The 27803-nt window shown below is 41.3% G+C and overlaps 2 protein-coding genes across 6 annotated transcripts in view; one reads left to right on the plus strand and one right to left on the minus strand.

Annotated features, from left to right (window-relative positions):
* Nucleotides 1–27803, minus strand: part of LOC145523704 (olfactory receptor 9A4-like) — a 150526-nt gene that overhangs the window by 93615 nt on the left and 29108 nt on the right. The window lies entirely within an intron of this gene.
* Nucleotides 14085–26508, plus strand: PIP (prolactin induced protein). 5 transcript variants are annotated; one of them, XM_081534469.1, is made up of 5 exons: nucleotides 14085–14273; nucleotides 15766–16030; nucleotides 17514–17625; nucleotides 25824–25938; nucleotides 26263–26508. In XM_081534469.1, exons 2-5 carry the CDS (start codon nucleotides 15936–15938, stop codon nucleotides 26379–26381), a joined length of 441 nt encoding a protein of 146 aa, XP_081390595.1. In that variant the 5' UTR covers nucleotides 14085–14273; nucleotides 15766–15935; the 3' UTR covers nucleotides 26382–26508. The 5 variants fall into 5 exon arrangements, with proteins under 5 accessions (XP_081390595.1, XP_081390594.1, XP_081390593.1 ...); XM_081534468.1 differs by having other exon boundaries at nucleotides 15848–16030; XM_081534467.1 differs by having other exon boundaries at nucleotides 15935–16030.

The raw sequence follows: 27803 nt of genomic DNA on the forward strand, positions 1-27803 counted from the left end.
CAGTCCAAGGGACTCTCAAGAGTCTTCTCCAACACCACAGTTTGGAAGCATCAATTGTTCAGTGTTCAGCCTTATTTATGGTCCAACTCTCACATCCATATATGACTACTGGAAACACCAGAGCTTTGACTATACCTTTGTCAGCAAAATGATGTCTCTGCTTTTTAACACACTGTCCAGGTTGGTCACAGCTTTTCTTCCAAGGAACAAGCATCTTTTAATTTCATGGCTACAGTAACCATCTGCAGTGATTTTTGGAGCCCAAGAAAAAGTCTGCCACTCTTTCCATCATTTCCCATTTATTTGCCATGAAGTGATGAGACTGCCAAACATGCAGTGTTCTGAAATGTCAATGTCACACTCAGGAAAATATAAATCCTTGAAGCAAAACAGTTCCTGAAGTTAGTCAATATCTGTGCAGATTGAATAAATCTATGTAGGTCAGGTTGTGTTGAGAATCATGGCCTACCCTCCCCTAGGAAATCTACAAGAAGAAATCTTGCAACTTCTAACAAAATATTCATAGAAGCACAAACTTCTAATGACAAACAAGCAACCACTCCTGATTTTGTTACCAAGGGACATCTCTGCATTATTCAGGCACACTGCTCTGCAGTTGGAATCCTGTAACTACTATTAAATACTTGACCACACACTCAAATCTGAGAAAGTCTCCAAAAGACTTTTTGCCTTAATAACCATTCTGGCTCCAGTGTGAGATAATCCTGATATACTTTCTTCATGAAAATTATGACACTGGCATACATTCATGTGATGAAACTATGAGTTTCCATTAAAATAGGGAAAAATAACATTTTTGAGTATTTAATATGAAAAGTAAAGAAATTAGAACAGAATTACACTAGCAGTTAGAGACAGAAGAAAGCTTTAAACTCAAGACTACCTGATTCAAAACCTGTGTTCTTGACCACTCTGCCACTTTGTCTAATTCCAAATGAATAAGAATGTATTAACATAATATATTAATAAAAGATTATATAGATATTCCACAATCAAGTGCTTACAGATGGGCAATAATCTTATGATAATGGCCTCATTCCTATTCATCCCTGAGTAAATACATATAAAAACTACCATGAGATTCAATTGCACACATTCTAGAATAATTAAGGAAAAAAATAGGACAAAATTGTGTTGGTGAGGATGTTGAACAACTGACTTTCATATGCATTGCTGGTATAATGAATACTGAAAAAGTTTTTTGGCAATAGCTAACTTCTATGTCGGAGAAGGCAATGGCAACCCACTGCAGTACTCTTGCCTGGAAAATCCCATGGACGGAGGAGCCTGGTGGGCTGCAGTCCATGGGGTCACTAAGAGTCGGACACGACTGAGCAGCTTCACTTTTACTTTTCACTTTCATGCATTGGAGAAGGAAATGGCAACCCACTCCAGTGTTCTTGCCTGGAGAATCCCAGGGATGGGGAAGCCTGGTGGGCTGCCATCTATGGGGTCGCACAGAGTTGGACATGACTGACGTGACTTAGCAGTAGCAGCATGCTGAGTACATCAGGTGAAATGCCAGGCTGGATGAATCAAAAGCTGGAATCAAGGTTGCCGAGAGAAATATCAACAACCTCAGATATGCAGATGACACCGTTCTAATGCCACAAAGTGAAGAGTAACTAAAGCACCTCCTGATGAGGGAAAAAGAGGAGAGTGAAAAAGCTGACTTAAAATTCAACATTCAAAAAACAAAGATCAAGGCATTGGTCAAATCACTTCATGCAAATAGATGGGGAAAAAGTGGAAACAGTGACAGATTTTATTTTCTTGGGTTGCAGATGGTGCAGATGGTGACTGCATCCATGAAATTAAAAGACATTTGCTCCTTAGAAGAAAAGCTATGACAAACTGAGACAGCACATTAAAAATCAGAGATCTCACTTTGCCAACAAAGGTCCATAAGTCAAAGCCATGGTTTTTCCAGTAGTCAGGTATGGATGTGAGAGCTGGATCACAAAGAAGGCTGAGCACTGAAGAAATGATGCCTTTGAATTGTGGTGCTGGAAAAGAGTCTTGAGAGTCCCTTGAACAGCAGAAGATCAAACCAGTCAATCCTAAAGAAAATCCAAACCTGAATATTCATTGGAAGGACTGGTGCTGAAGCTGAAGCTCTAATACTTTGGCCACCCATTGTGAAGAGCCGATTCATTGGAAAAGACCCTGATGCTAGGAAAGATTGAGGGCAGGAGGAGAAGGGGGTGACAGAGGATGAGATGGTTGGATGGCATCACCAACTCAGTGGACATGAGTTTGAACAAGCTCCTGGAAATGGTGAAGGACAGGGAAGCCTGGCGTGCTGCAGTTCATGGTGTCGCAAAGAGTTGGACATGACTTAGCGACTGACCAACAACAAGCTGAACATCTGGATACCCTCTGAATCCAGATTCTTCAAGACTAGTCTATTCCATTCCCAAATACAATCAATGATGCAGTTTAACACTTGTTTCGAAAACCTGAATTTTTTAAGTTTGATTGATATTTTGGGAAATAATTTGAGCCCATAATGATAATTTCACATTTCCTTATAGACAGTTTCATCAGCAGGAAACACAAGGTGAAGTAGAAACTGTACCCAGCTGAGCCAGTCCACACAGGAAAACACAAAACACACTCACATGCCTCAAAGACCTACTAGTTTTCCAGCTCACGGGTTGTGTTATCTTACAAGGTTGTATTTCACTATCCCTTTGTATTTGAAAAATTTCCTATATAAACACTCAACATCCCAAACATATCTAAATAGCCTGGCTCAAAATACCAAGCAATGCAAACTAAAAAAAAAAAGCCAGTACTATTTACATCCGAGAACTTTAAAAAGAAATTACCAAGTTCTGCAGAAGTGGCCCCTTTTAGTGCCATTAGCTGATAGCTTGATGACAAGTATCACTACAATTTTCAAAATATTCAGTTTCAGGTGAAACCATGAATACATATGAGAAAGCCACAAAAGAATTTCCAGCATTGATACTAAAGTTAATTGAAGAAGGAGGCTACAAATTGGATCAAAAATTACAATTTTGAAAGTCTGAAAACAATAAATGCTGGAGAGAGTGTGGAGAAAATGGAATCCTCTTACACTGTTGGTGGGAATGCAAACTAGTACAGCCAATATGGAGAACAGTGTGGAGATTCCTTAAAAAACTGGAAATAGAACTGCCATATGACCCAGCAGTCCCACTGCTGAGCATACACACCGAGGAAACCAGAATTGAAAGAGACACATGTACCCCAATGTTTACTGAAGCACTGTTTACAATAGCTAGGACATGGACGTGACCTAGATGTCCATGGGCAGATGAATGGATAAGAAATCTGTGGTACATATGCACAATGGAATATTACTCGTCTATAAAAAAGAACGCATTTGAATCAGTTCTAATGAGGTGGATGAAACTGGAGCCTATTATATACAGAGTGAAGTAAGTCAGAAAGAGAAACACCAATACAGTATATTAACACATATATATGAAATTTAGAAAGATGGTGATGATGACCCTATATGCAAGACAGCAAAAGAGACACAGATGTAAAGAACAGAGTTTTCTGGACTATGTGAGAGAAGGCGAGGGTGGGATGATTTGAGAGAACAGCATTGAAATGTGTATATTACCATATGTAAGATAGATGACCAGTACAAGTTCGATGCATGAAGCAGGGCACTCAAAGCCGGTACTTGGGGACAACCCAGAGGGATGGGGTGGGGAGGGAGGTGGGAAGGGGTTCAGGATGGGGGGACACATGTACATCCATGGCTGATTCATGCTGATGTATGGCAAAAACCAGTAATTAGCCTCCAATTAAAATAAATAAATTTCTTAAAAAATTACAGTTTTGATGAAACAGGCATCCATTACAAATTTTAAAAGATCGATAGTCCAAAGAGGAAAAAAATATGCTCAAAGATTTAAAGGTTATAAAAGTTCAGCAGCCTACACCAAAGCAAGGACAATGAGTCACACCTACTTACCTACAACCAGTATCACAACTTTCTGTCTGATTTCAGATAACCCTCCTCCCATCCTTTCACAATGACTCACAATCTGCCACCCTGTGACACCTACTTCCACAAGCAAACACTGTGTCTTTTTTAAGGCAAAGTGTTACATTTATTATAGTAACCATCTGACATGTGTAATATTATACTACTCTTTTACTAGGTTCCTCTATGTATTACCAACAATGTTTTTGAGTGTTATGAGAAAAACGGGAGTAAGGGCATAAGTCTTCTGGGTTTTGTTGTGACATTTTGCATAGTGTAGCAATTTTTAGGAGTACACATGTCACATTATAATATATCTAACTAAATATATTCAAGATATATGAGTGGATTTATGGCAGTGGGTGGGGTCTAGGGCCGGGCTCTGAGCTGGACATGGGCAGGGCTGCAGGAAGCTTGTAGCTGTTGCAGCTAGGTCCTGATTTGTCCTAAAAGCATGTTTGAAAAAAAATAATAATTTTCTTCAAAATATCAAAAATGGAAAAAAACTCAATTGCACACCAGTCATAGAATGAAACAACCAATAGTGGTACAATTATATAATATTAAAGAACAATGGAAAATATTTAATTACTGCTAAGTGTAAACATCTACAGAAACTATGCTGAAAGAAAGAATCCAGATGCCAACAACTGTAGATAGATCGATAGACAGACAAACTCTATAAGATGCTCAGGGAAAGAAAAAAAGTAGTGTTGTGTGATAGAAATAGGAATTTTCATATAACATTGGGGATATTGAGTTGAAGGGGGCATAAATGAGGTTCCCAGTGTACAAAAAAATAATCGGTATCTTAATTCAGATGGTGGTTTCAGAGGGGGGTGTGTGTGTTAGTTGCTCAATCATTTCTGACTCTTTGCGACCCCACGGACTGTAGCCCACCAGGCTTCTCTGTCCATGGGCTTCTCCAGGCAAGAATACTGGAGTGGATTGCCATTCCCTTCTCCAGAGGCCCTTTCTGACCCAGGGATCGAACCCTGGTCTCCTGCACTGCAGGTAGATTATTTATCATTTGAGCTATAGGCAAGTCCCTTCAGAGAGATATTCCTGTGTAAAAGTTCATCAAGATCTACTTGTTACCTGGGCATTTTATGTGTGTTATACCTCAATAAAAATGTTTATAGGAAAATTTTGCTTAAAAATATGTAGAGAGAATTAAAATACACTGCAACAATGGCATACAAAGTTGGGAGTACAGGTAAAATGATCTAAGGCTTTATATTGTTCAAAGAAAGCTGATGTAACTAATATTAGGCTCTGCCATGTTACATATGCATGATAAAATTTCTAATATAATCATATAATATAGTAGCATATAAAACATATAAGCTAATATAAAAGAGAAACTTAATAATGAGAAGTATTATCAATTAAAAAGAAAGCAATAAAAGAATAGAGAAAGGAACATAGAGGAGATAGGAAAAATGTCGTTGTTCAGTCGCTCAGTCATGTCCAACTCTTTGCAATCCCATGAACTGCAGTACACCAGGCCTCCCTATTCCTCATCATCTCCCAAAGTTTGCCCAAGTTCATGTCCATTGCATTGATGATGCCATCCAGCCATCTCATCCTCTGATGCCCTCTTCTCCTTCTGCCCTCAATCTTTCCCAGCATCAGGACTTTTCCAATGAGTTGGCTGTTCACATCGGATGACCAAAATACTGGAACTTCAGATTCAGTGTCAGTCCTTCCACATATTCAGGGTTGATCTCACCTAAGACTGACTGGTTTGATATCCTTACTGTCCAAGGGACTCTCAGGAGTCTTCTCCAGCACTACATTTTAAAAGCACTAATTCTCTGGTGTTCTGCTTCTTCACAGTCCAGCTGTCACAACCACACATGACCACTGGGAAGACCACAGCCTTGACTATACAAATTATATGTTATAGTGAAACCCAAATATATCATAAATTAAATGTCTAGATTAGAAGACATATTTTCAGACTGTATAAGCATCCCCAAATTAATTACACATTGCATATTAAAAGCTTATATATAAGAATAAGAGAATACTGAAAATAAAAGCATATAAGAGGACTTAACAGACAATAACTAACCAAATATAGCTTGTATCACTATGTTAACATGAGACAGGATAGAACTTACAGCCAAAAAAATTGTTAGAGTAAAAAACACCAAAGTTTTATTAATTAAATTTAGTTCAACGGGAAAATATAACTAAATTGAATGCTATACCTAATAACACAGACTCAAAATACCTAAAGCAAACTTTTACATAATAAAAAAAAATAAGAGAAATTAAAATCTTTGTAAAAGTATTCTAACACACCACTCTCAACAATTTATAGGAAAATTAATAGAAATTTAGGAAGTAAATAGACTATTTGATGACAATTTTCTAAAACTTGATGTATTAGATATATGAAAAAATTATATTCAAAAATATACACTATTCAAGCATATATATAACATGGTATAAACTTAGAAAATTTTTCAGTATGGATAAAATGATGGAAATTATGCAGCATATATTAGTTTCCCAACACTGCTGTAACTAGTTACCATAAATTTAGTGGATTAAAACAACACAAATTTTTTATCTTACAGGTCTGGAGCTCAGAAGTCCTAAATTAAGGTGTCAGCATGCCTTGAGGCTCTAGGGGAGAATCTTTTTCCTTTTCCAGTTACTAGAAGCAGCCTAACACCTTTGGTTTATGGCCCCTTCCATATATCATGTTAACCTCTGCTTCTGTCTATCTCCTCTCTCTCTAACACTTCTGCCTTGTTCTTTCCCTTATAAGACCTTTTGTGATTACAAGGGGCCCCTCAAGGTCACCCAGGATAATCTCCCCTTCTCAAGGCATGTAATTTAATGATATCTAGAAAGTCTTTTCTGCCAGATAAGGTAACATACAGGTTCCAGAGACTAGAATATGGACAACTGAGGGTGCCATTAATGTTTCTACCACTAACAGTATATGCTTCAAATTTAATATAAATCTGTATGCAGATCAAGAAGCAACAGTTAGAACTGTACATGGAACAACAGACTGGTTCCAAATCGGGAAAGGAGTATAGCAAGGCTGTATATTGTCACCCTGCTTATTTAACTTATATGCAGAGTAAATCATACGAAATGCCAGGCTGAATGAAGCACAAGCTGGAATCGTGACTGCTGGGATAAATATCAATAATCTCAAATATGCAGATGACACCACCCCTATGGCAGAAAGCAAAGAAGAACCAAAGAGCCTCTTGATGAAAGTGAAAGAGGAGAGTGAAAAAGTTGGCTTAAAACTCAACATTCAGAAAACTAAGATAATGGCATCCAGTTCCATCACTTCATGGCAAATAGACGGGGAAACAATGGAAACGGTGACAGAATTTATTTTCTTGGGCTCCAAAATCACTGCAGATGGTGACTGCAGCCATGAAATTAAAAGGCACTTGCTTCTTGGAAGAAAAGCTATGACCAACCTAGACAGCATATTAAAAAGCAGAGCATTACTTTGCCAACAAAGGTCCATCTAATCAAAGCTATGGTTTTTCCAGTAGCCATGTATGGATGTGAGAGTTGGATTATAAAGAAAGCTGAGCACAGAAGAATTGATGCTTTTGAACTGTGATGTTGGAGAAGACTCTTGAGAGTCCCTTGGATGCAAGGAGATCAAACCAGTCCATCCTAAAGGAGATCAGTCCTGAACATTCATTAGAAGGACTGATGCTGAAGCTGAAGCTCCAATACTTTGGCCACCTGATGCGAAGAACTGACTCCTTGGGAAAGACCCTGATGCTGAAGAAGATTGAAGGCAGGAGGAGAAGGGGACAGCAGAGGATGAGATGGTTGGATGGCATTACCAACTTGATGGACATGAGTTTGAGTGAGCTCCGGGAGTTGGTAATGGACAGGGAAGCCTGGCGTGCTGCAGTACATGGGGTCGCAAAGAGTCAGACACGACTGAGCAACTGAACTGAACTGATACATATGTCTAAACTCATAAAATTTCATAATTGAATATGTGAAGTAATTTTTGTATATCAACTATTTTGACTCACATTGCAACACTTCAAAACTCAACTTGGATACAACTCCTCTGGAAATTCATTACATCATCAGTATGAGTTAAATGTTCTTTGTGGAAGTTCCATAATGGAAGATAGTCATTTTGAGTACCAATTCTAGATTTGCTTCTATCTGGATTTGAATATCACCTTTTTTTAAAACTTCTTATCTTTTCTTGAAGTATAGCTGATTTACAACATTTCAGATAAAAATTTAAAATGAAAATATGATATTCAAAACTAGTGCCTCAGACAGTAAAGAATCTGCCTGCCTGCATTGCAGGAGATCCAGGCTAGATCCCTGGGTCAGGAAGATTCCCCTGGAGAAGGGAATGCCTACCCACTCCAATATTCTTGCCTGGGAAAACTCATGGACAGAAGAGCCTGGCAAGCTACAGTCCATGGAGTTGCAAAGAGTGAGACAAGACTGACCAACTAACACTTTCACTTTCATATATACATATATTCTTTTTCAGATTTCTTTCCATTATAGGTTATTACAAGATAGTGAATATAATTTCCTGTGCTATACAGTAGGTTCTTATTGGTTATCAATTTCATATATAGCAGCATGTATCTTTTAATCCCAAATTCCTAATTTATCCCTCCACCACCTTTCCCCTTTGGTAACCATAAGTATCTATGTCACTGTGTCTATTTCTGTTTTGTTAATAAGTTTATTTGTATCATTTTTTAGATTCCACATCAAAGTGATATCATATGTGCTTATTGCTTTTTTATTCATTGGCTGTATGACTTGAATAAGCTATTAAACCCCTCTTGAGTTTCCTTTCCTCAACTGTAATGTTGCTACATTTAGAGACAATAAATGTGCTTAAGGACTTAAGTTGACAACTTATGTTTGAAACCCAACTCTGTACTTTGCAACCTTGGGCCAATTGCCTTATCTCTCTGGGCCTCAAATTCCTCATCCATAAAATGGGATAATACTTAAATTACATGATTTTTAAGGAATAGGTAAATTAATATGTTAAGCACTTAGAACAGAGTCTGACTTACAGCAAGAGCTCTGTAAATATTTGTTCTTAGTGTTGGTTTTGGTATTTGTAGAAGCTATACATGGTAAATCTGGGGTGTGTGATTCTCATGAGAAAAGGAGACAAAAGAAAGTGGGCTCTACTTCTGAGGTTTTTCACAGTGGGAGGGACGGTCATATGTTAAAAGTTCAGTTCAGTTCAGTCGCTCAATCGTGTCTGACTCTTTGCGACCCCATGGACTGCAGCACGCCAGGCCTCCCTGTCCATCACCAACTCTCGGAGTTTACCCAAACTCATGTCCATTGAGTCGGTGATGCCATCCAACCATCTCATCCTCTGTTGTCCCCTTCTCCTCCTGCCTTCAATCTTGCCTATGTTAGAAGTACTCAGTGTATAAAAAAAGTGATAAAAATGGAGAAACATCATGATGTGGGCACACTACATGGTAAGAGAGACAAGAAGAAGTCTCTAGCAGCTACCATTAAGAGAGAAATGTTGGAATCAGGGCAGACATTAAGAGAAGTGTCAGTGGAATATAAGATGTAAAACTTCTCCATCTCTCCTAAAAGAATAAAGATCTATGACATTATTCCAACCTTTCAATCAAATTCATATTTTACTATTGTAGGTATGTTTGTTTGGATGCTTTTAAAAATACATGGACAGAGAGAAACAGGTCCCAAACCTGCCAGTTTCATTTAGTTTTTTTTTTTAAGACTTTTTGGGCCATTTTTAAAATCTTAATTGAATTTGTTACACCATTGCTTTTGTTTTATGTTTCGGTTTTTTGGGTTTCAGGCATGTAGGATCTTAGCTCCCCAACCAGGGATCAAACTTGTGCCCCATGCATCGGAAGGGGAAGTCTGAACCGCTGGACCACCAGGGAAGTCCCTGCCATTTACGTTAACCTGGCAAAATCCTTAGTAATCCTCAATAAACAGAAACTATTATTACAATGCTGATCATGACCTATTGAATTTGTTCTGTGACTCTTCTCCCCCACTGTCCTCTGTCATATTCATTTCCAAATGCCCATCAACTAAGCCTCTTTGTAATGATAGGTGCTTAACCAATATTTGTAGACTGGATTAACTGAAGGGATTGGGAGGTTGATGGATGGAGAGATGAACAGACAGAAGAAAGGATGAATGCAGACATTGTTCGCATCAGCTTTATGGAGAAACACGCTAGAATGGTCAGTCTTATACAAGGCAAAACACATGCTTAGAGTGGGTCTTGTATCTCCCCACTCTGGAACCCTCCCTTTGGGTAGCCTCAGGGGGGCCTCGTACTCACCAGGAGACAGTGGAATCACTAAAAACTCAGGGTCTAGAACCAGATGGCCTGTGTTCAAATTCTGACTCCATCCAGAGATATATTCACAGTAGAGTTAGTGACGGGAAGATTCAGGGCCCCTCATTTACAGACTCTTCCAAGGTCCTGTACCTGTATTTCACATTTGTAAATGTGTATTCTATTTGTGAAAGAGGTTCCCAATCCTATAAAACAAAACTTTCAGATTCCGCAAAACCTGGATCTAAAGTTGGCTCCTCCAGTTACCGGCTATGTGACCTGGGCTCCGTGTATTTATCCGCTACGTGCCTCCATTTCCCCATTTGTTAAATGGATTAAAACTGGAAACCTATTTTGTGGGGTATTTTGAAGATTAAGTGAGTTAATATATGTGAAATACTTAGCACAATGTCATGCACATACTATGTGCTCGATGTGTGTTGGCTTCTGTAACTCCCTTTTCTGGTCATCCCTTAACTTCCTGCCTGTCAGGTCCAGGGTAACCTTTCTCTTTGCATATTTAGCCTGTGGCAAGCTCCTCCCTAGTCCTTAATCCCTTCCCCTGCACCTGAGCGCATTCTCTGCTGTGAGCCTCCTGGGTGGTTTACAATCTGATTTTATAAACCTCTCTTTAATTTCTTAAACCTCCTATACTTGTTCGTTACTTAAAGCACATGACAAATCGGTATTTTTTTTCCCTTTAGGAGCCATCTGCTTAATGGGTTTTCTGAACAATAACACAGGGAAGACGATAGCATTATCCTGAAAACTTTTGTTATAAACAGCATTTTGAAAACACTCATACATACAGAACTGTGGCCACTAATTAGATTCTATCTTGCCCCTGAAATACTGATCTTTTCAGATATATTCAGCCCCATGAATACTGATACCTCTATGTCAACTGTGGAACAGGCTTAGGACACATGGATTTTTGCCTGATGTATTTGTCTAGTGGGTTTCTCAGGTGGCGCTAGTGGTAAAGAACCTGCCTGCCAATGCAAAAGACATAAGAGATGCAGGTTCGATCCCTGGGTCAGGAAGATCCCCTGGAGGAGAGCATGGCAACCCACTCCAGTATTCTTGCCTGAAGAATCCCATGGACAGAGGAGCCTAGCAGGCTACAGTCCAGGGGATCACAAAGAGTCAGACTTGACTGAAACCACTTAGCATGCACATAGGCATTTGCCTAGTTCCTGGTTTTAAGCTAAACCCAGTGAAAATGTATAAGAAAACATGCTTCTGCCAGGTTTGCCTGATACTCCTCATCTCCATCCAAATCTTATATGCAGTTTGATGAACAGTTAAGGGAACAATGTTGTGGTGACTGATTGGCTTAATGGCTCTCAAACCACATCGCTTTCTAGAACAAATAGTCGTTGCTGTTTAAGTCAGGATTATTGAACCAATGTCTGCAAATGTTCAAGTCAGGTTAACATACCCAGGAGTCCTATAACCAATATACATGATGGAGTGAAAGACAAATGATTGTCATTCATACTGGTCCTTAAGTCATCCTCACCATGTTTCATTATTCCATGGCCATCATTTTCCATGGTATCTTGACAAATATGTGACCATTGCTTTCTCTTCTTTTTTTTTTTTTGGCCTCACCATGTGGCATGCGAATCTTAGTTCCCCAAAGAGGAGTTGAACCCGCATCCCCTGCATTGGAAGTGTGGATTCTTTTTTCATTGTTTATCAATCCTGAATATTTATTGGAGGGACTGCAGCTGAGGCTGAATCTCCACTACTCTGGCCACCTGATGCAAAGAGCCAACTCATTGGAAAAGGTCCTGATGCTGGGGCACATTGAAGGCAGGAAGAGAAGGGGATGACAGAGGATGAGATGGTTAGATGGCATCACCAACTCAATGGACATGAGTTTGAGCAGACTGCGGGAGTTGATGATGAACAGGGAAGTCTGGAGTAGTCAACGGAGTTGCTCGCAAAGAGTCAGACATGACTGAGTGACTGAACAAAAATGAATTAATTAATTTGACTGCACTGAGTTTTAGTTGAAGCACATGGGATCTTTGATCTTTGCTGAGGCATGCAGGGTCTTTAGTTGGGGCATGTGAACTTTAGTTGGGGCACTATGCTTAGTTCTGGCATGTGGGATCTAGTTCCTTGATGAGGGATAGAACCCGGGTCCCCTGAAATGGGAGTGTGAAGTCTTAGCCCCTGGACCACAAGGGAACTCCCATGTGACCATCACTTTAAAAATAATAATAATTTTATACTAAAATAGAGGTAAATATCATTATTCAGTACCTTCCAAAATTATGTTCAATAGGCAATAATCTGTCTTACATCCCAGGACTTCACCACATGATAAAGTTACACTGAAACATCCTGAAGCCCAGTGAAATGGCACTGAGAATTCAGCACAATCCATCTAAGTGGTATATCTTCACTTCTCATCTGCCCTTCCCAGGTGAAATGCCACTATACTCTGAGTTCAGAATGCAATTTTACCCCACAGTTTCAAACATACTTTTAACCAATATGAATCCCAACACTTTCAACCTGTACTATCCCTTTCCAAACACAGTCTGTATTAGGATTCTCAAAAGAGAAACAGAACCAGTAGCGTGTGTGTTGGGGAGGGTGTGCTGGTTGTTGGGGTGTGTGTGTGGGGGGGTGTGGATGTTGGGGTGTGTGTGGGGAGGTGTGTGTTGGGGTGTGTAGGGGTGTGTGGGTACTGGGGTGTGTCTGGGGTCTCTGTGGGTGTGTGTGTGGGGTATGGGTGTGTGTGGGTGTGGGTGTTGAGGGAGTGGGTGTTAAGGTTTGTGGGGGGGGTGTGGGGGTGTGTGTGTGGGATGTGGGTATGTGTGGAGAGTGTGGGTGTTGGGGTGTGTGTGTGTGTGTATGTCTGAGAGAGACAGAGCAAGTTTTTTTTTTTTTTAAGGATCTGATTCATATAATTGCAGAGACCGGTCAGTTTGAAATCTACGTGGCAGGTCAGCACACTGAAGATCCAGGAAAGAGCTGATGTTGAAGATCAGGTCTGAAAGCATTCTGGAGGTAAAATCTCCTCTTCCTTGGGGAGGCCTTAGTCCTTTCTCTTAAGGCTTCCATATGATTGGATGAGATCTGCCCACATTATGGAGGGTAATTAGCTTTACTCAATGTCTATTGATTTAAAAATAGCTTCACAGTAAGTCAGAGAAAGAGAAATATGGTATGATATTCCTTATACACAGAATCTAAAAAGAAATGATACAAATGAACTTACAGAACAGAAACAGACTCACATATTTAGAGAAGGAACTTATGGTTATGGGAGGAAGAGGGAAGAGATAGGGAGTATGGGATCAACATACACACACTGTTACATTTTAAATGGGTAACCAACAAGGACCTACTGTACAGCACAGGGAACTCTGCTCAATGTTATGTGGTAGCCTGCATGGAGGGAAATTTAGGGGAGAATGGATACATGTATATGTTGTTGCTTTGCTGTGCACCTGAAATTATCTGTACACTTAATCAGCTATACTCCAGTATAAAATTAAAAGTTTAAATAAAAATAAATAAAAATTAAATTTAGAAAATAAATAAAGCTTCAGAGTGACATTGAGACTTGTACTTAACCCAAAACTAGATACCTTGGTCTAGCCAAATTGACATACAAAATAAACCATCAAATTAGCCATGACCAGCACAATACATAAGATACATCATGTGCACTGAAGGTTCTAAATATTGTAGTTTCCTATGGCAACCAACTCCAGTATTCTTGCCGGGAAAATTCCATGGACAGAGGAGCCCGGTGGGCTACTAAAGTCCCTGGGGCCCCAAAGAGTCAGACATGACTGAGTACACACGCACACATTCACGCTGGCCAATGGGAGAACGTAGAGTCAATAGATTCTCTTAACTCATCAGCTATCCCTTTTGGAGAACTGCTTTGTTGGGAATACACTAGAGGTAGGTCCTCAAGGATGCGACTATGCCTTCAAAGGGAGTTAAACCTCAGCAAGGAGTTCTTCCTGGATTTCCGGTGGAAGAGAATGGACACTTTCTAGATTCTTTTGCCCCGATTCTCCTTTGATCTCAGCTAGCAGATCCCTCTGATGCAATTTATAGGAGCAAGTAAGAGAAGGAGCAGGTGCAAAGAAAATTACATTGTTGAAGAATGTTGAAAGAATGCAGGTGCACAGAAAATTACAATGTTGAAGAAGGAGGGTTACCACGACCAGGGCGAGGTGGAATGAAAGCATTGTTCTTGAGTACACAGAATGGAAACAAAGAAGAAAGCATGTGACCACAATAAAAGCAGGAGTTATAAGTGAGGAATGACATGAGTAATGTCAAGTTCAGAGGAATGAGTAGGGAAATGCAAGAGTACAATAAGCAGGCAGAGCAATCCACAAAGATATATTCAGAAACAGAGGCATACACCTAGACTTTAAATCTGAATTCTGGCTCTAGAGATACACATAGGTAACTCTCAGAACCCTGATTCTCATGTTCATGCCTTGTGATTGGCTTTCATGGGAAAGTCTTCCCATACTGCCATCTGTCATGCAAAGGATAGGAACAAATTCCACAATGTCATAACATCATAGGTAAAGGAATAGATTTAACTGAATAAAGAAAACTATCACAATGCCAGTGCCAGCAAGAGCCAGTTTCCCTCTCATCCCAGGGAGAAGATCTCTCATTCTGGCCAGAGCAACCTCTGGACACCGTTTGGGTTCTGTTCTAATGGAGATGATCCTTCCCATTGGGGGTCTTCCTGTGTGCCTTGTGCTGTAACACAGCAGTAAGAAAGTGGCCACCTCAATAGTGAAATAAGCAGATTCTTCAGTGCAAAGATGTCTGATTTAGGGATGCCAGCTATGTACAGAAATTGTCTAGAGTTAAAATACTGCCTGCACTGGGGATTCTGGGGCAGCTGGGGATCTTGGGCATCTGTAGGGTGTATCATTAACCCTGAAGTTAAGAAAGACTCTACAATCACAAACATCTTCAGGTCACCCACTGTTGTGACCTCAATTTTCCATCATCCAGAGCAGCCCATCTCTAGTTCCCCCCACCATATGATTTTTGCTGGCCCTTGGCGAGACCTTGATCACCTTAGTTCTGAAGAAAGGATTCAAACATGTCCTATTGAACTTAATAAGGGGATCAAGTAAATGTGCCCCAGACTGAGATCTGAATTCTGCTCCCACAGCTGGGTTCTCTGGCTCCAGACACTATTGGAGCAGTGACTAAAGCTAAGGCCATGTAGAGGAGGACAGACAGGCATGGAAGGATGAGGAGAAAGAAATCGTTTCTGTCAACTAGGGAAAGTTTGGTATATCTTTTGAGCTCCTGGCCATTCTGAGAAACTCTGATAGTGAGAAAACGAGGAAGGGTAATCTAATTCCTCTCCCAGACTCTTAACACTCAAGCTGAATGCTGACTTTTTCCATAGAAAAACAAACTTTAGTTCAACAAGGAAAGATCATGAGTGGGGAGGATAAATGTATGATTGACAACATGAATCTGCTTGGCAGCTCTCCACTTCCTTAATCTGCGTATAAAGACTGTGCTGAGCGCCTGGGATCCTACTTCTCTAGGACTTCACATTCTGTCTCTTTCAGCATGTACTCTCTCCATCTCCTGCTCAGGGCCAGCCCTGCTGCCCTGCTTCTGATTCTTTGCCTGCAGCTGGGGACCACCAAAGCTCAGGAAGACACGTGAGCCAAGACTTTCTCCTCCTCATTAAAAACAAACAAAAAAAATTGGGTGGGGAGGGGGCTCCTCCACTCCTACTCTATAAATCTGCATATCCATTCCTGAAAACTTTTTCAACTTCCTAGAACTCTAGTCCCAGGAACTCTCATGAACCCCATGCCTAGCTCCATTTTTCCCCTCTTAGAGAGTGTCATCAATTTCCCTCAAATTTCCACTGGGTGCTTCTAGGTTGCCCTTGGAAATAAGGCTCCCAGTGTTCAAATAGGCTGTAAGTAACTGTTGTTGTTGTTGTTTAGTTGCTAGGCTGTGTATGTCTCTTTTGCGACCCCATAGACTGTAGCCCACCAGCCTCCTCTGTCCATGGGATTTCCCAGGCAAGAATACAGAAGTGGATTGCCACTTCCTTCTCCAGGGGATCTTCCTTACCCAGGCACTGAACCTGAGTCTCCTGCATGGAAGGTGGATTCTTTACCTCAGAGCCAAAGCTCTGATTCACATCCTGTCCATAGTCAATACCTTTGTTAGAATTCTGTTCAGAAAACCCCACCTTCTCATACCTTCCCTCCTAGAAGAGAAGATGAAGCAGGTCAGAGAGTTCCAACAATAGCTTTAGGAAGCTTTGGGCAGGACTCAGGAAAGGATTAGAGGGTGTGGCCACAGATCCTTGGCCCTGTGGTATGAGACTGCGCTGACCCAGCAACTTAGACATTCTCCCAATTCTCAAGACCAAAGATGAAGACAAGGACCACTTGCCCCCACAAACACTGAGACCAGGATGCGCAGGTTTAGAAACTAGTTCACTGAGAGTCCACGTTTGACAGAAGCAAGAAACTGGGCAAGCAGAATGGAGTAAGTAGGAAATGGAGCTAGGGTCTGGGGAGGAACAGAATCACTCAGCAAATCTTGGAAGTTTTCTCTATAGGAAAAGAGTTTGGAATGCTGGGTTTCTGGATTATGATTCTGGTGGTGATCTCTGTAGTGTGACCAGATATCCTATCCTGGAAAAAACCACTCAGGATTTTGAGAAGCTGGTATAATGTGGAGGCACCAAGAAACAGTGAGTGAGGACAAGTTCAGATATAGATACCACTCTATTCAGCCCTGAGTCATGGCAAGTTGTTGAAATAAGCTGTGCTAATTAAGGTGACCACTCAGCCCAGTTTGCTCAGGAATTTCTTGGTTTTAGCACTAGAAAGCCCCTCATCCCAGGCAGTTCCTTGCTTTGGGGCAAACTAGGATGACCCGTGGAAGGAAAGAAGATGCTCAGCTTTAAAATAAAGAATTCAAGTTGCTTTCGTAAGCACACCTAATCTGTACAAAACAACCCCAAATCAAAAGTTCTCAGGAGACTCAGTTGCTGAGTGATTGATCCTGCTCTCATCATCTCCTTCCTCTGCACCTTCTCTGTTCCCTTGGTCCTGCTGATCGCAAGCCCCATCTCTCGTGGATTGATTTCTGATCTCCGACCTGCTTCTCTCTTCCCAGAACCAGTCAACAGTTGATAACATTGGACCTGCAGATGCTGCAAATAGCAGAGGAAAGTCAAGAGGGCACTGTGGTGCTTAAAGTTTCAACAGGACTGAGGGAATGCATGGTGGTAAGTAGAGGCCCACCTTCGGAAAATTTGATTCCTAATTACGAATACGGTTAAATCAAGCTCTGACTTCAATATTGCATAATGTAATTAACAACATAATGAACCCCCACCCTCCTGCTCCCAATGCTCATATAGATACTTGAGCCTCAGAATAATCATGGGGGCTCAGGGCAGATGACTACTGTCATTTTACAGATGAAGGGACACCCCCCCAATCCAGACAAGTGTGGGAGGGAGGAGAGAGAAGGCATGACTAGTGGGAGAAGCACAGCTAAAAGGGAAGAGAGAAAAACGTGTGAGAGGTGGAGGAGGATGGGTGCGAGTCCCTCCCCAGGTCCTGGGTATGACTGTTTGAGGTGAAGGACAGGAGAGCAGAGAGCCTCAGAAGGAAACCCCACAACCCCATCTGGGAGGCTGAGGCAAGTGAGGAAACGAGATGCGGTGCCAACAACGGGCAGGTTATGAACCCTCCTCCTCAGGAAGCCCCGAGCAGAGTCTGCTTTCTTCTCACTCTTCTGCTCTTTGGCTTTGTCTGATCTTTTGTCAGAAGTTGACCGTTGTTCCCACCTCTCCTCTCCGATAAGGAAAGCACACCCTTCTCCTCCCTTTCTCCCAGTTCAGCAGTGGTGAGAGGGAGGATCTAGACCAGAGGATCTCCAAGGATAACGTGCATTAGGCCCCCTCTTGTCTGACTGCTCTGGGTCCCGTGGAAAGGACCTGTGCAGGTTGAACCCACAGAACTTCCCCTCCCACCCCAGGAAGAGTGTGTCCTTCTCCACCTCACTGACAGTCTCCTCCGGTGTTGCCACGAAAGCATCCTCCCTTGCTAGGGGCTTCCTCAATGTTCAGCAGGTAAAGTATCCACCTGTAATGCAGGAGACACAGGAGACGCGGGTTCCATCCCTAGGTTGGGAAGATCCCCTGGAGGAGGAAATGGCAACCCACTCCAGTATTCTCGCCTGAAAAATTCCATAGACAGAGGAGCCTGGTGGGCTACAGTTCATGGGGTTGCAGAGAGTCGGACACAGCTGAGCAACTGAGCACGCACGCACATCCCCTGTTAGCCACCCCTGTTCAAGGGCCAAGATTCATGCATCTACCCATCTCATTCAAGAAAGATATCTCTCAAGAAGCACAGGTACCTTCTGACAGCTTCGGAATTCAAATTAGATTTGAAAGTGAAAGTGTTAGTCTCTCAGTCATGTCTGACTCCTTGTGACCCCATGGACCGTATGTAGCCCACCAGGCTCCTCTGTCCATGGGATTCTCCAGGCAAGAATGCTGGAGTGGGTTGCCATTCCCTTCTCCAGGGGATCTTTCTGACCCAGGGATCAAACATGGGTCTCCCACATTGCAGGCAGATTCTTTACCTTCTGAGCCACCAGAGACTTTAAGGACAGGGACTAAATAGAAAACAAAATTGGGAGTGTGAGGATTGTTATTCATTAAACTGCATTCTAGAAATGGCCCCACACCTATACAGAAAGATTCCTGATCATTGAGCAAAGAGTAATACAGCAGCTTTATCCAGTTTTTCTGTTTACAATCCAATAATATGAACTATGTATACTAATTAGAGGTGGGAGGGAGGGTGAATCATAATTTTTCAATTTTGTGTTTTATTTATCAAAAGCACAGATGAAAAAAGAATGTGAAGATGGGCATAAAAGTTTTGTGATAATGGTTATTTCTAGTGGTGATAGATTATGAAAGTCCATTTCCAACCCTGATAATGTAACAAGTGTAAAAAAAAAATGTGTTTAATCAACAATTTGACACCTGATATAAATTTTTGCCACTGTGATTAATAAAATTTTTTAAGAACAATGCTAGTACAATAAAATAAAGCAAACTTTTAAAAACCTAACCAAGTACAAGCCAAAGACAAAGAACTCCATAGAATGAATGATACTGCAAATTAGAAAGAATTTATGTTATGTATAACTATAAAATAAATGTGAGCTTTCCGGGTGGTGCTAGCAACAAAGAACCTGCCTGCCAGTGCAGGAGACATAAGAGATGAAGGTTCGATCCCTGGGTCAGGAAGATTCCCTGGAGAAGGAAATGGCAACCCACTCTAGTATTCTTGCCTGGAGAATCCCATGAACAGAGGAATCTGGTGGGTTACAGTCCGTGGGAGTCACAAAGTGTCAGACACAACTGAGCGACTTAGCATGGAAGCATGAAATAAATATATAACTACAAATACACCTTCATATTTTTAAAACTTTGGAAAAATTATAATTTTATAGGTGTGATGTTTCTAGAACCTAATATTCATTTTCTACTAATTGTAATGTTTATGTAACTAAATTCTTGATCAAGTGAGGTATTAAAGATCACAAAGACAAGTATAGAATAAATCAGGATTTCCCTGGGGGTCCAATGGCTAAAACTCTGGGCTTCCAAGGCAGGGGACCTGATCAGGGAACTAGATCCCACATGCTGCAACAATAGATCCCTTGTGCCACACCTAAGATCTGGTGTAGCCAAATAAATAAATAAATACAAATAAATGTTTTTAAAATGGAATAGATTATATCCTCAAACATATGTTTTAATATAAACACCATATAGTCATTTAATGTTGAAGAAAATGTAGGGTTAACCAAGTGCTTAAACATTTGTGGTCTGGACTTTTGCTGGTCTTGGAACTCTTAGCAGAAAATTGCTCTAAATTTGTAAATAAAATGCACTGATTACAAAGGAAAACAGATGTATTAAAGAAAAATGATAAAATTATTAAAAAAGTAATCTTGTGATACAGCTATATATGTGTGTTTCTTTATGGGCACACTGGCTGAAAGGCAATATATTTAAATATAAACAAGTTGAATTTTATTTTCTAGAGATTATATATATGATGGCTGTCATCGTGAAGCTTGAGTAAAGACCTTAAACTGTACACTACCATTTGGCAACAAATCACAGCTGTTTTGTTGGACATCCAAGGGACTAGGAATTTTTTGTTTTGGTTATTCAAGTAGTGAAAATCCTGATTCATAAAGATTGTTGTGGTTCACTTCAAAGTTGTGTCCAACTCTTTGTGACCACATAAACTGCATCATGCCAGGCTTCCCTGTCCTTCACTATCTGCCAGAGTTTGCTCAGACTCACATCCATTGAGCTGGTGATGATATCTAATGGTCTCATCCTATGATGCCCCATTCTCCTCCTGCCATTGATCTTTCCCAGAATCAGGGTCTTTTCCATTGAGTCAGCTCGTCATATCAGGTGGTCAAAGTACTGGAGCTTCAGCTTCACCATCAGTCCTTTCAACAAATATTCAGGGTTGACTTCCTTTAGGACTGACTGGTCCAACTCTCACATCCATACATGACTACTGGAAAAACAATAGCTTTAACTCTACGGACGTCGGTCAGCAAAGTGATTTCTCTGCTTTTTAATAAGTGGTCTAAGTTTGTCATAGCTTTTCTTTCAAGGAGCAAGCATCTTTTAATTTCATGACTGCAGTCATCATCCTTAGTGATTTTAGAGCCCAAGAAAGTAAAATTTGTCACTGTTTGCACTTTTTCCTCTTCTATTTGAATGAAGTGACGGGACTGGATGACATTTTGCTGTTGTTGTGTTGTTCGGTCACTCAGTCATGTCCAAGTCTTTGCTACACTATGGACTGAAGCACGCCAGGCTTCCCTGTCCTTCACCATTTCCCGGAGTTTGCTCAAATTCATCTCCATTGAATTGGTGATGCCATCCAACCATCTCGTCCTCTGTCATCCCATTTTCCTGTTTCGATTTTTCCCAGCATCAGGTTCTTTTCTAATGAATCAGATCTTCACATCAGGTGGCCAGAGTATTAGAGCTTCAGCTTCAGCATCAGTCCTTCCAATGAATATTCAGGATTGATTTCCTTTAGGATTGACTGGTTTGATCTCCTTGCAGTCCAAGGGACTCTCAAGAGTATTCTCCAACACCACAGTTCAAAAGTGTCAATTCTTCAGTGCTCAGCCTTATTTATGGTCCAACTCTCACATCCATACATAACTACTGGAAAAATCATAGCTTTGACTATATGGACCTTTCTCATCAAGGTAATGTCTCTGCTTTTTAATATGCTGTCTAGGTTTGTCATAGTTTTTCTTCCAAGGAGCAAGCACCTTTTAATTTCATAGCTGCAGTCACCATCTGCAGTGATTCCAGTGTTTCCATTGTGTGCCAATCTATTTGCCATGAAGTGATGGGACCAGATGCCATGATCTTAGTTTTTTGAATGTTGAGTTTTAAGCCAGCTTTTTCATTCTCCTCTTTCACACTCATCAAAAGGCTCTTTAATTCCTCTTTGCTTTCTGCCATTAAAGTGGTATCATTTGCATATCTGAGGTTGTTATTTCTCCTAGAAATCTTGATTCCAGCTTGTAAGTCATGCAGCCCGGCATTTCGCATGATGTAGTCTGCATATAAGTTAAATAACCAGAGTGGCAATATACAGTCTTAACATACTCCTTTCCCAATTTTGAACCAGTCTGTTGTTCCATGTCCAGTTCTAACTGTTGCTTCTTGTCTCTCAGGAGACAGGTAAAATGATCTGGTATTTCCATCTCTTTAAGAATTTTCTAGAATTTGTTGTGATCTACACGGTCAAAGGCTTTCATGTAGTCAATGAAGCAGAAGTACATGTTTTCCTGGAATTCCCTTGCTTTTCTATGATCCAACAAATGGTGGCAATTTGGTGTCTGGCTCTTCTGCCTTTTCTAAACCCAGCTTGTACATCTGGAATTTCTTGGTTCACATACTGCTGAAGCCCAGCTTGAAGGATTTTGCATATTACTTTGCTAGCATATGAAATGACTGCAATTGTACTGTAGTTTGAACATTCTTTTGAATTGCCCACTTTTGGAATTGGAAAGAAAACTATTCTTTTCCAGTCTTGTGGCCACTGTTGAGTTTTCCAAAGTTGCTGACATATTGAGTGCAGCACTTTAACAGCATCATCTTTTAGGATTTTAAATGGATCAGCTGTAATTCCATCATCTCCACTAGCTTTGTTCACTCTTATAATTCCTAAGGCCGGCTTGACTTCACGCTCCAGGATATCCATCTCTAGGTGAGTGACCACGCTGTTATGGTTATCAGGTTATTAAGACCTTTTTGTACAGTTCTTCTGTATATTCTTGCCATCTCTTCTTAATCTCTTCTGCTTCTGTTAGTCCTTACCATTTCTGTCCTTTATCATGTCCATCCTTGCATGAACTATTCCCTTTATATGTCCAATTTCTTGAGGAGATCTCTTGTCTATCCTAATCTGTTGTTTTCCTCTATTTCTTTACATCATTCACTTAAGAAGCCTTTCTTATCTTTCCTTGCTATTCTCTGAACTCTGCATTCACTTGGGCATATCTTTTCCTTTCTCCTTTGCCTTTCGCATCTCTTATTTTCTCAGCTATTTGTAAAGCATCCTCAGACAACCACGTTGCATTCTTTCATTTCTTTTTCTTATGAATGGTTTTGGTCACCACCTCCTATAAAATGTTATGAACCTCTGTCCATAGTTTTTCAGGCACTCTGTTATCATATTTAATCCCATAAATATATTCATCACCTCCACTGTATAATCATATGGATTTCATTTAGGTCATATCTGAATTGTCTCTTGTTTCTCTCTACTTTCTTCAATTCGAGCCTGAATTTTGAAACAAGGAGCTCATGATCTGAGCCACAGTCAGCTCTAGGTCTTGTTTTTGCTTACTGTATAGAGCTTCTCCATCTTCAGCTGCAAAGCTTATAATCAATCTGATTTCAGTATTGACCATCTGGTGATGTCCATGTGTAAAGTTGTTTCTCGTGTTGTTGGAAAAGGGTGCTTATTATGACCAATGTGTTCTATCTTTGCCTTGCTTCATTTTGTACTCCAAGGTTAAACTTGCCTATTACTCCAGATATCCCTTGACTTCATACTTTTGCATTTCAGTCCCTTATGATGAAAAGTACATAATTTTTTGGTATTAGATATAGCAGGTCTTATAGGTCTTCATAGAATCCTTCAACTTCAGCTTCTTCAGCATTAGTGGCTGGGACTACTGTATAATCCCAGTAATCCAATCGACTTGGATTACTGTGATGTTGAATAATTTGCCTTGAAAATGAACTGAGATCATTCTGTTGGTTTTGAGATTGCACCCAGCAATGAATTTCAGACTCTTTTGTTGCCTCTGAGGGCTATTCCATTTCTTCTAAGGTATTCTTCCCCATAGTAGTAGATATAATGGTCATCTGAATTAAATTCACTCATTCCTGTCTATCTTAGTGCACTGATTCCTAAGATGTCAAGGTTCACTCCTGCCATCTCCTGCTTGAACATGTCCAATTTGCCTTGATTCATGAACCTAACATTCCAGGTTCCTATGCAGTGAAGTTCTTTATAGCATCAGACTTTACTTTCACCACCATACATGTCTACAACTGAGTGTCATTTCTGCTTTGGCCCAGCCTCTTCATTCTTTCTGGAGCTATTTCTCTGCTCTTCCCCAGTAGCATATTGGACATCATCCAACCTTGGGGGCTTATCTTCTGGTGCCATGTCATTTTGCCTTTTCATACTATTCATAGGGTTCTCAAAGCAAGTATACTGGAATGGATTGCCATTCCCTTCTCCAGTGGACCACGTTTTGTCAGAACTCTGCACTATGATCCATCCATTTTGGGTGACCCTGTACAGTGTGGTTCATAACTTCATTGAGTTATACAAGACTCTTTGCCATAAAAATGCTGTGATCCATGAAGAGGGATAGATGAAGATACATTGTTGCAAATGTAACACAAAACTAAATAAGGTAAGGGTATATTTCTTTATAGAAACACCAGGATGTCCAAAGTATTCTGAGTAAAATTCCAAAGGTGAGAACATTTGAATTCACTGTTTGGGGCTGACAGGCCATTCAGCGCAGAGCTGCCAGTTACCTGGGGAAGTTGCAGGAAACAGGCTGATGGCCCCAGCCATGACCATGCATGTCAGTCTGATAGAGCACAAAGGTAGTGATGAGGAAACAATATTTCAAGATCTCTAAAATTATAATGTAGTGCAAGCATATCTATGTCTCTCTTCTTGATAAGATCACGCATACTGCTACTACCACCATGGATTACTGATGACCTTTGTAACAGAAGTGCTCAGTTTCAGTGAGAGTCTAGTAAAAATAAAGATAAAACTTCTTTCCACCTGAATACACAGACTCACTGAATACTATCCACAGATCTTTCTGGGTTTATGGACCCCAGAACAAAACTCCCATGCTGAACACTAACTAGACAGAAGCTTCTTGACTCCACTGAAACCTACATAAGCTGTACTCTGGGGTCTTCATTTTTTTAGCTTCTTCTTAATTTTGGCTGTGCTGGGTCTTCCTTGGGTGGCTTTTCTCTAGTTGCGGTGAGCAGGGACTATGCTCCAGTTGCAGGGAACGGGCTTCTCGTTTGCAGTGAATTCTCTCATCGGGGAGAATGGGCTGTGCAGCTGCAGGCTCAATAGCTGTGCTGCATGCGCTTAGTTTGCTCTGTGGCAGGTGGGATCTTCCTGGCCCAGAGACAGATCCCATGTATCCTGCATTAGCAGGTGGATTCTCTACCACTGGGCCACCAAGGAAGCCCGGATACTCTGGAATCTTAAGTTGTAAAGTGCGTTCAATTTGAAAAAGGGAAACTAACTTCAGTATCTCAATCTGATTTGAAACCCATTAGTAGCAGCCAGGGTTGGCAAGTAATTGCTTTCACCTTACAACTGAGGAAAGCAAGAGTGAGACACGTCACCCTAATTATGAAAGGTCACTAATTACTGAAAGTCACAAAGTTTTACAGGAACATAGCTGGGGCTCAGTCACAGTCTGGCAACAGGGTCTGGCATTGACTTCCACACCCAAGCAGCCAGGCTGTGGTCACAGGCCAATTCCGGACAGCCTTGACTAGGGAAGCAAGGCAAGCCTGCTCCCCAGATGATCACCTGCCCCAAGATGACTTATCCCAGCCCTGTGAACTCACTTACCTCTTTCCTCCTAAGCCCTAGACCCACGCTGTTAAAGCAGGAATTTGAGGACATGAGGACAGAAGACCTTCTGACCTAGACGACACCACATAGTTGGCTACTCCTGCCTTTGATCCACATCCATCCCTTCCTCCTCCCCCTTCACCTTTTCTTGTCTTTCCCTTTTCCATCCCCAAACTAACACTGGGTCCTCTCTCCCCAGATTAAATCTTATCTTCTAAGCGATGTTCCAATTGAAGGCAATTTTAATTATAAATTCACCGCCTGCCTCTGTAACAATTACCCACGGAACTTCTTCTGGGACTTGCAGACCAACAGTAAGTACAGGAGATGACCAAGGGAAGAACTATCCGCCAGGGAGGGAGAAAGCACAAGAGAAAGATGGCTCCAGATCTGGATCAGTACCTTCACGAGGAAGGGCAGAGAGGAAGGGAGGGAAGAAGAGGCAGAGAGAATGTGGGGACTCTGTCCAATTTGAAAGGTGAAAGGTTTGGGAGAAAAGTTAATAAGGGACCTATATTTGTAAATGATTTGGGGACACTGAATCCCACTGGGGAAATTCCTGGTGATCACAGAAAAGTCAAGGCATAGGGGTTGGAGTGTTATCAGAGATGACCTTTGTTCTGCCTTGTCTCTTTCAGGTACTGTAAGAATAACAGCAGTGGTTGACGTTATTCGTCAACTAAGTATCTGCCCTGATGACAGGGCAGTGATACCTATTAAAGCAAATCGCTTTTCTATCACTAAGAACCTACCATAGTCTGATCTAAATGGAAGCCTTTGTCTCTGCACACCCCAACCCTGCCAGCAGGGGATTTCCTCCAAGGAAAGCTGGTTGGGGTCAACTAGCTGACTTTAGTCTCTAAAATAAACTTCGCACAAGCTTCTCTGACTTCTGTTGTGTCTTTCCTACAAAATCTATCCCAGAGGAGCCTCAGAACAGCCAGAATTTTTAGGGCTCTGCTCTTTCAAAGGACCTTTACTGAGGAGAGTTTTTGGGCTTTCCCTGTCCATGAAATACTCTGGCCACCTGATGCGAAGAGCTGACTCATTTGAAAAGACCCTGATGCTGGGAAAGATTGGAGGCAGGAGGAGAAGGGGACGACAGAGGATGAGATGGTTGGATGGCATCACCAACTCAATGGTCACGAGTTTGGGTAGACTTGAGGAGTTGGTGATGGACAGGGAGGCCTAGCATGCTGCAGTCCTTGGGGTCACAAAGAGTTGGACACAACTGAGCTACTGAATCGAACTGAACTGAACTACCCATGAGAGAGAAGAAGAAAGAGAGAGGAGCCATTCTCATAGAAAGGGAAAGCGGTGGCCCTAAAACTCACAGCAAGTGATGGGCACAATGTGGACAGGAACCTCAAGGCCCCCTATTCCCTGGCCCTTCTACATCCCACTGCTCCACACACACCCTTCCCCCCAGGAACTGCTTCAGATCCCAGGAGATGGGAGTCACCCTGCCTCTAGTGGAGTCAGGGGAAGAGTCTATGGTCCCTGGGATAAACAATAGCATTCTGTTCTTTTCAGTTGTTTCTTTTCAGACAGTGAAAGATGGTGGACTAAAGGATGTCTACTAGACACTGGGCTGCACAAGAAGCATAATATGCTGAAAGGCAGAGGGCACCCTGAGAGGCTCCACCAAAGAGGGCCAGTGAGTCCTTCCTGAGAGAAGGGGAATATGAGCCAGGGTCGGGGCACACAGTGGGCAGAGGGCATTGTGGCCGATGGAATAGCAGGTGCCAAGAAGCCAGAGCATGAAACAGCAGCAAGGTCCGGGCCAGTAAGCACTTTAATATCAAGCAGGATTAAGAGCAAGTCAGGAAGGCTAGAAAGGGGGCCAACAAGGAGACAGGAACAAAATCATTGCATCTGGACAAGAAGGCAGGACCATAAATGAGTATCAGAATTCAGGGCAAGAAAACACAATTATTGGGAAAGATCACTTGATATACGAATTAGAAAAGTACAGTGATTACATGCTTAACATGTATCAAAAAAGCACTGAAGATTTTTATTTACATGCTTTACCACATGCCTTATTAAAAAACAACCTCAAGCTACATAAACATGTACACACACACACACACACACACACACACACACACACACACACACACACACACACACAGGAGTGAGCATTATTCTGTCATGGGGAAGAACGAAATCCTGCCAA

The sequence above is a fragment of the Giraffa tippelskirchi genome, chromosome 10 (assembly GCF_054371585.1).
Source record: "Giraffa tippelskirchi isolate mGirTip1 chromosome 10, T2T-mGirTip1v1.2.pri, whole genome shotgun sequence".
In the NCBI taxonomy this organism is placed as follows: Eukaryota; Metazoa; Chordata; class Mammalia; order Artiodactyla; family Giraffidae; genus Giraffa; species Giraffa tippelskirchi.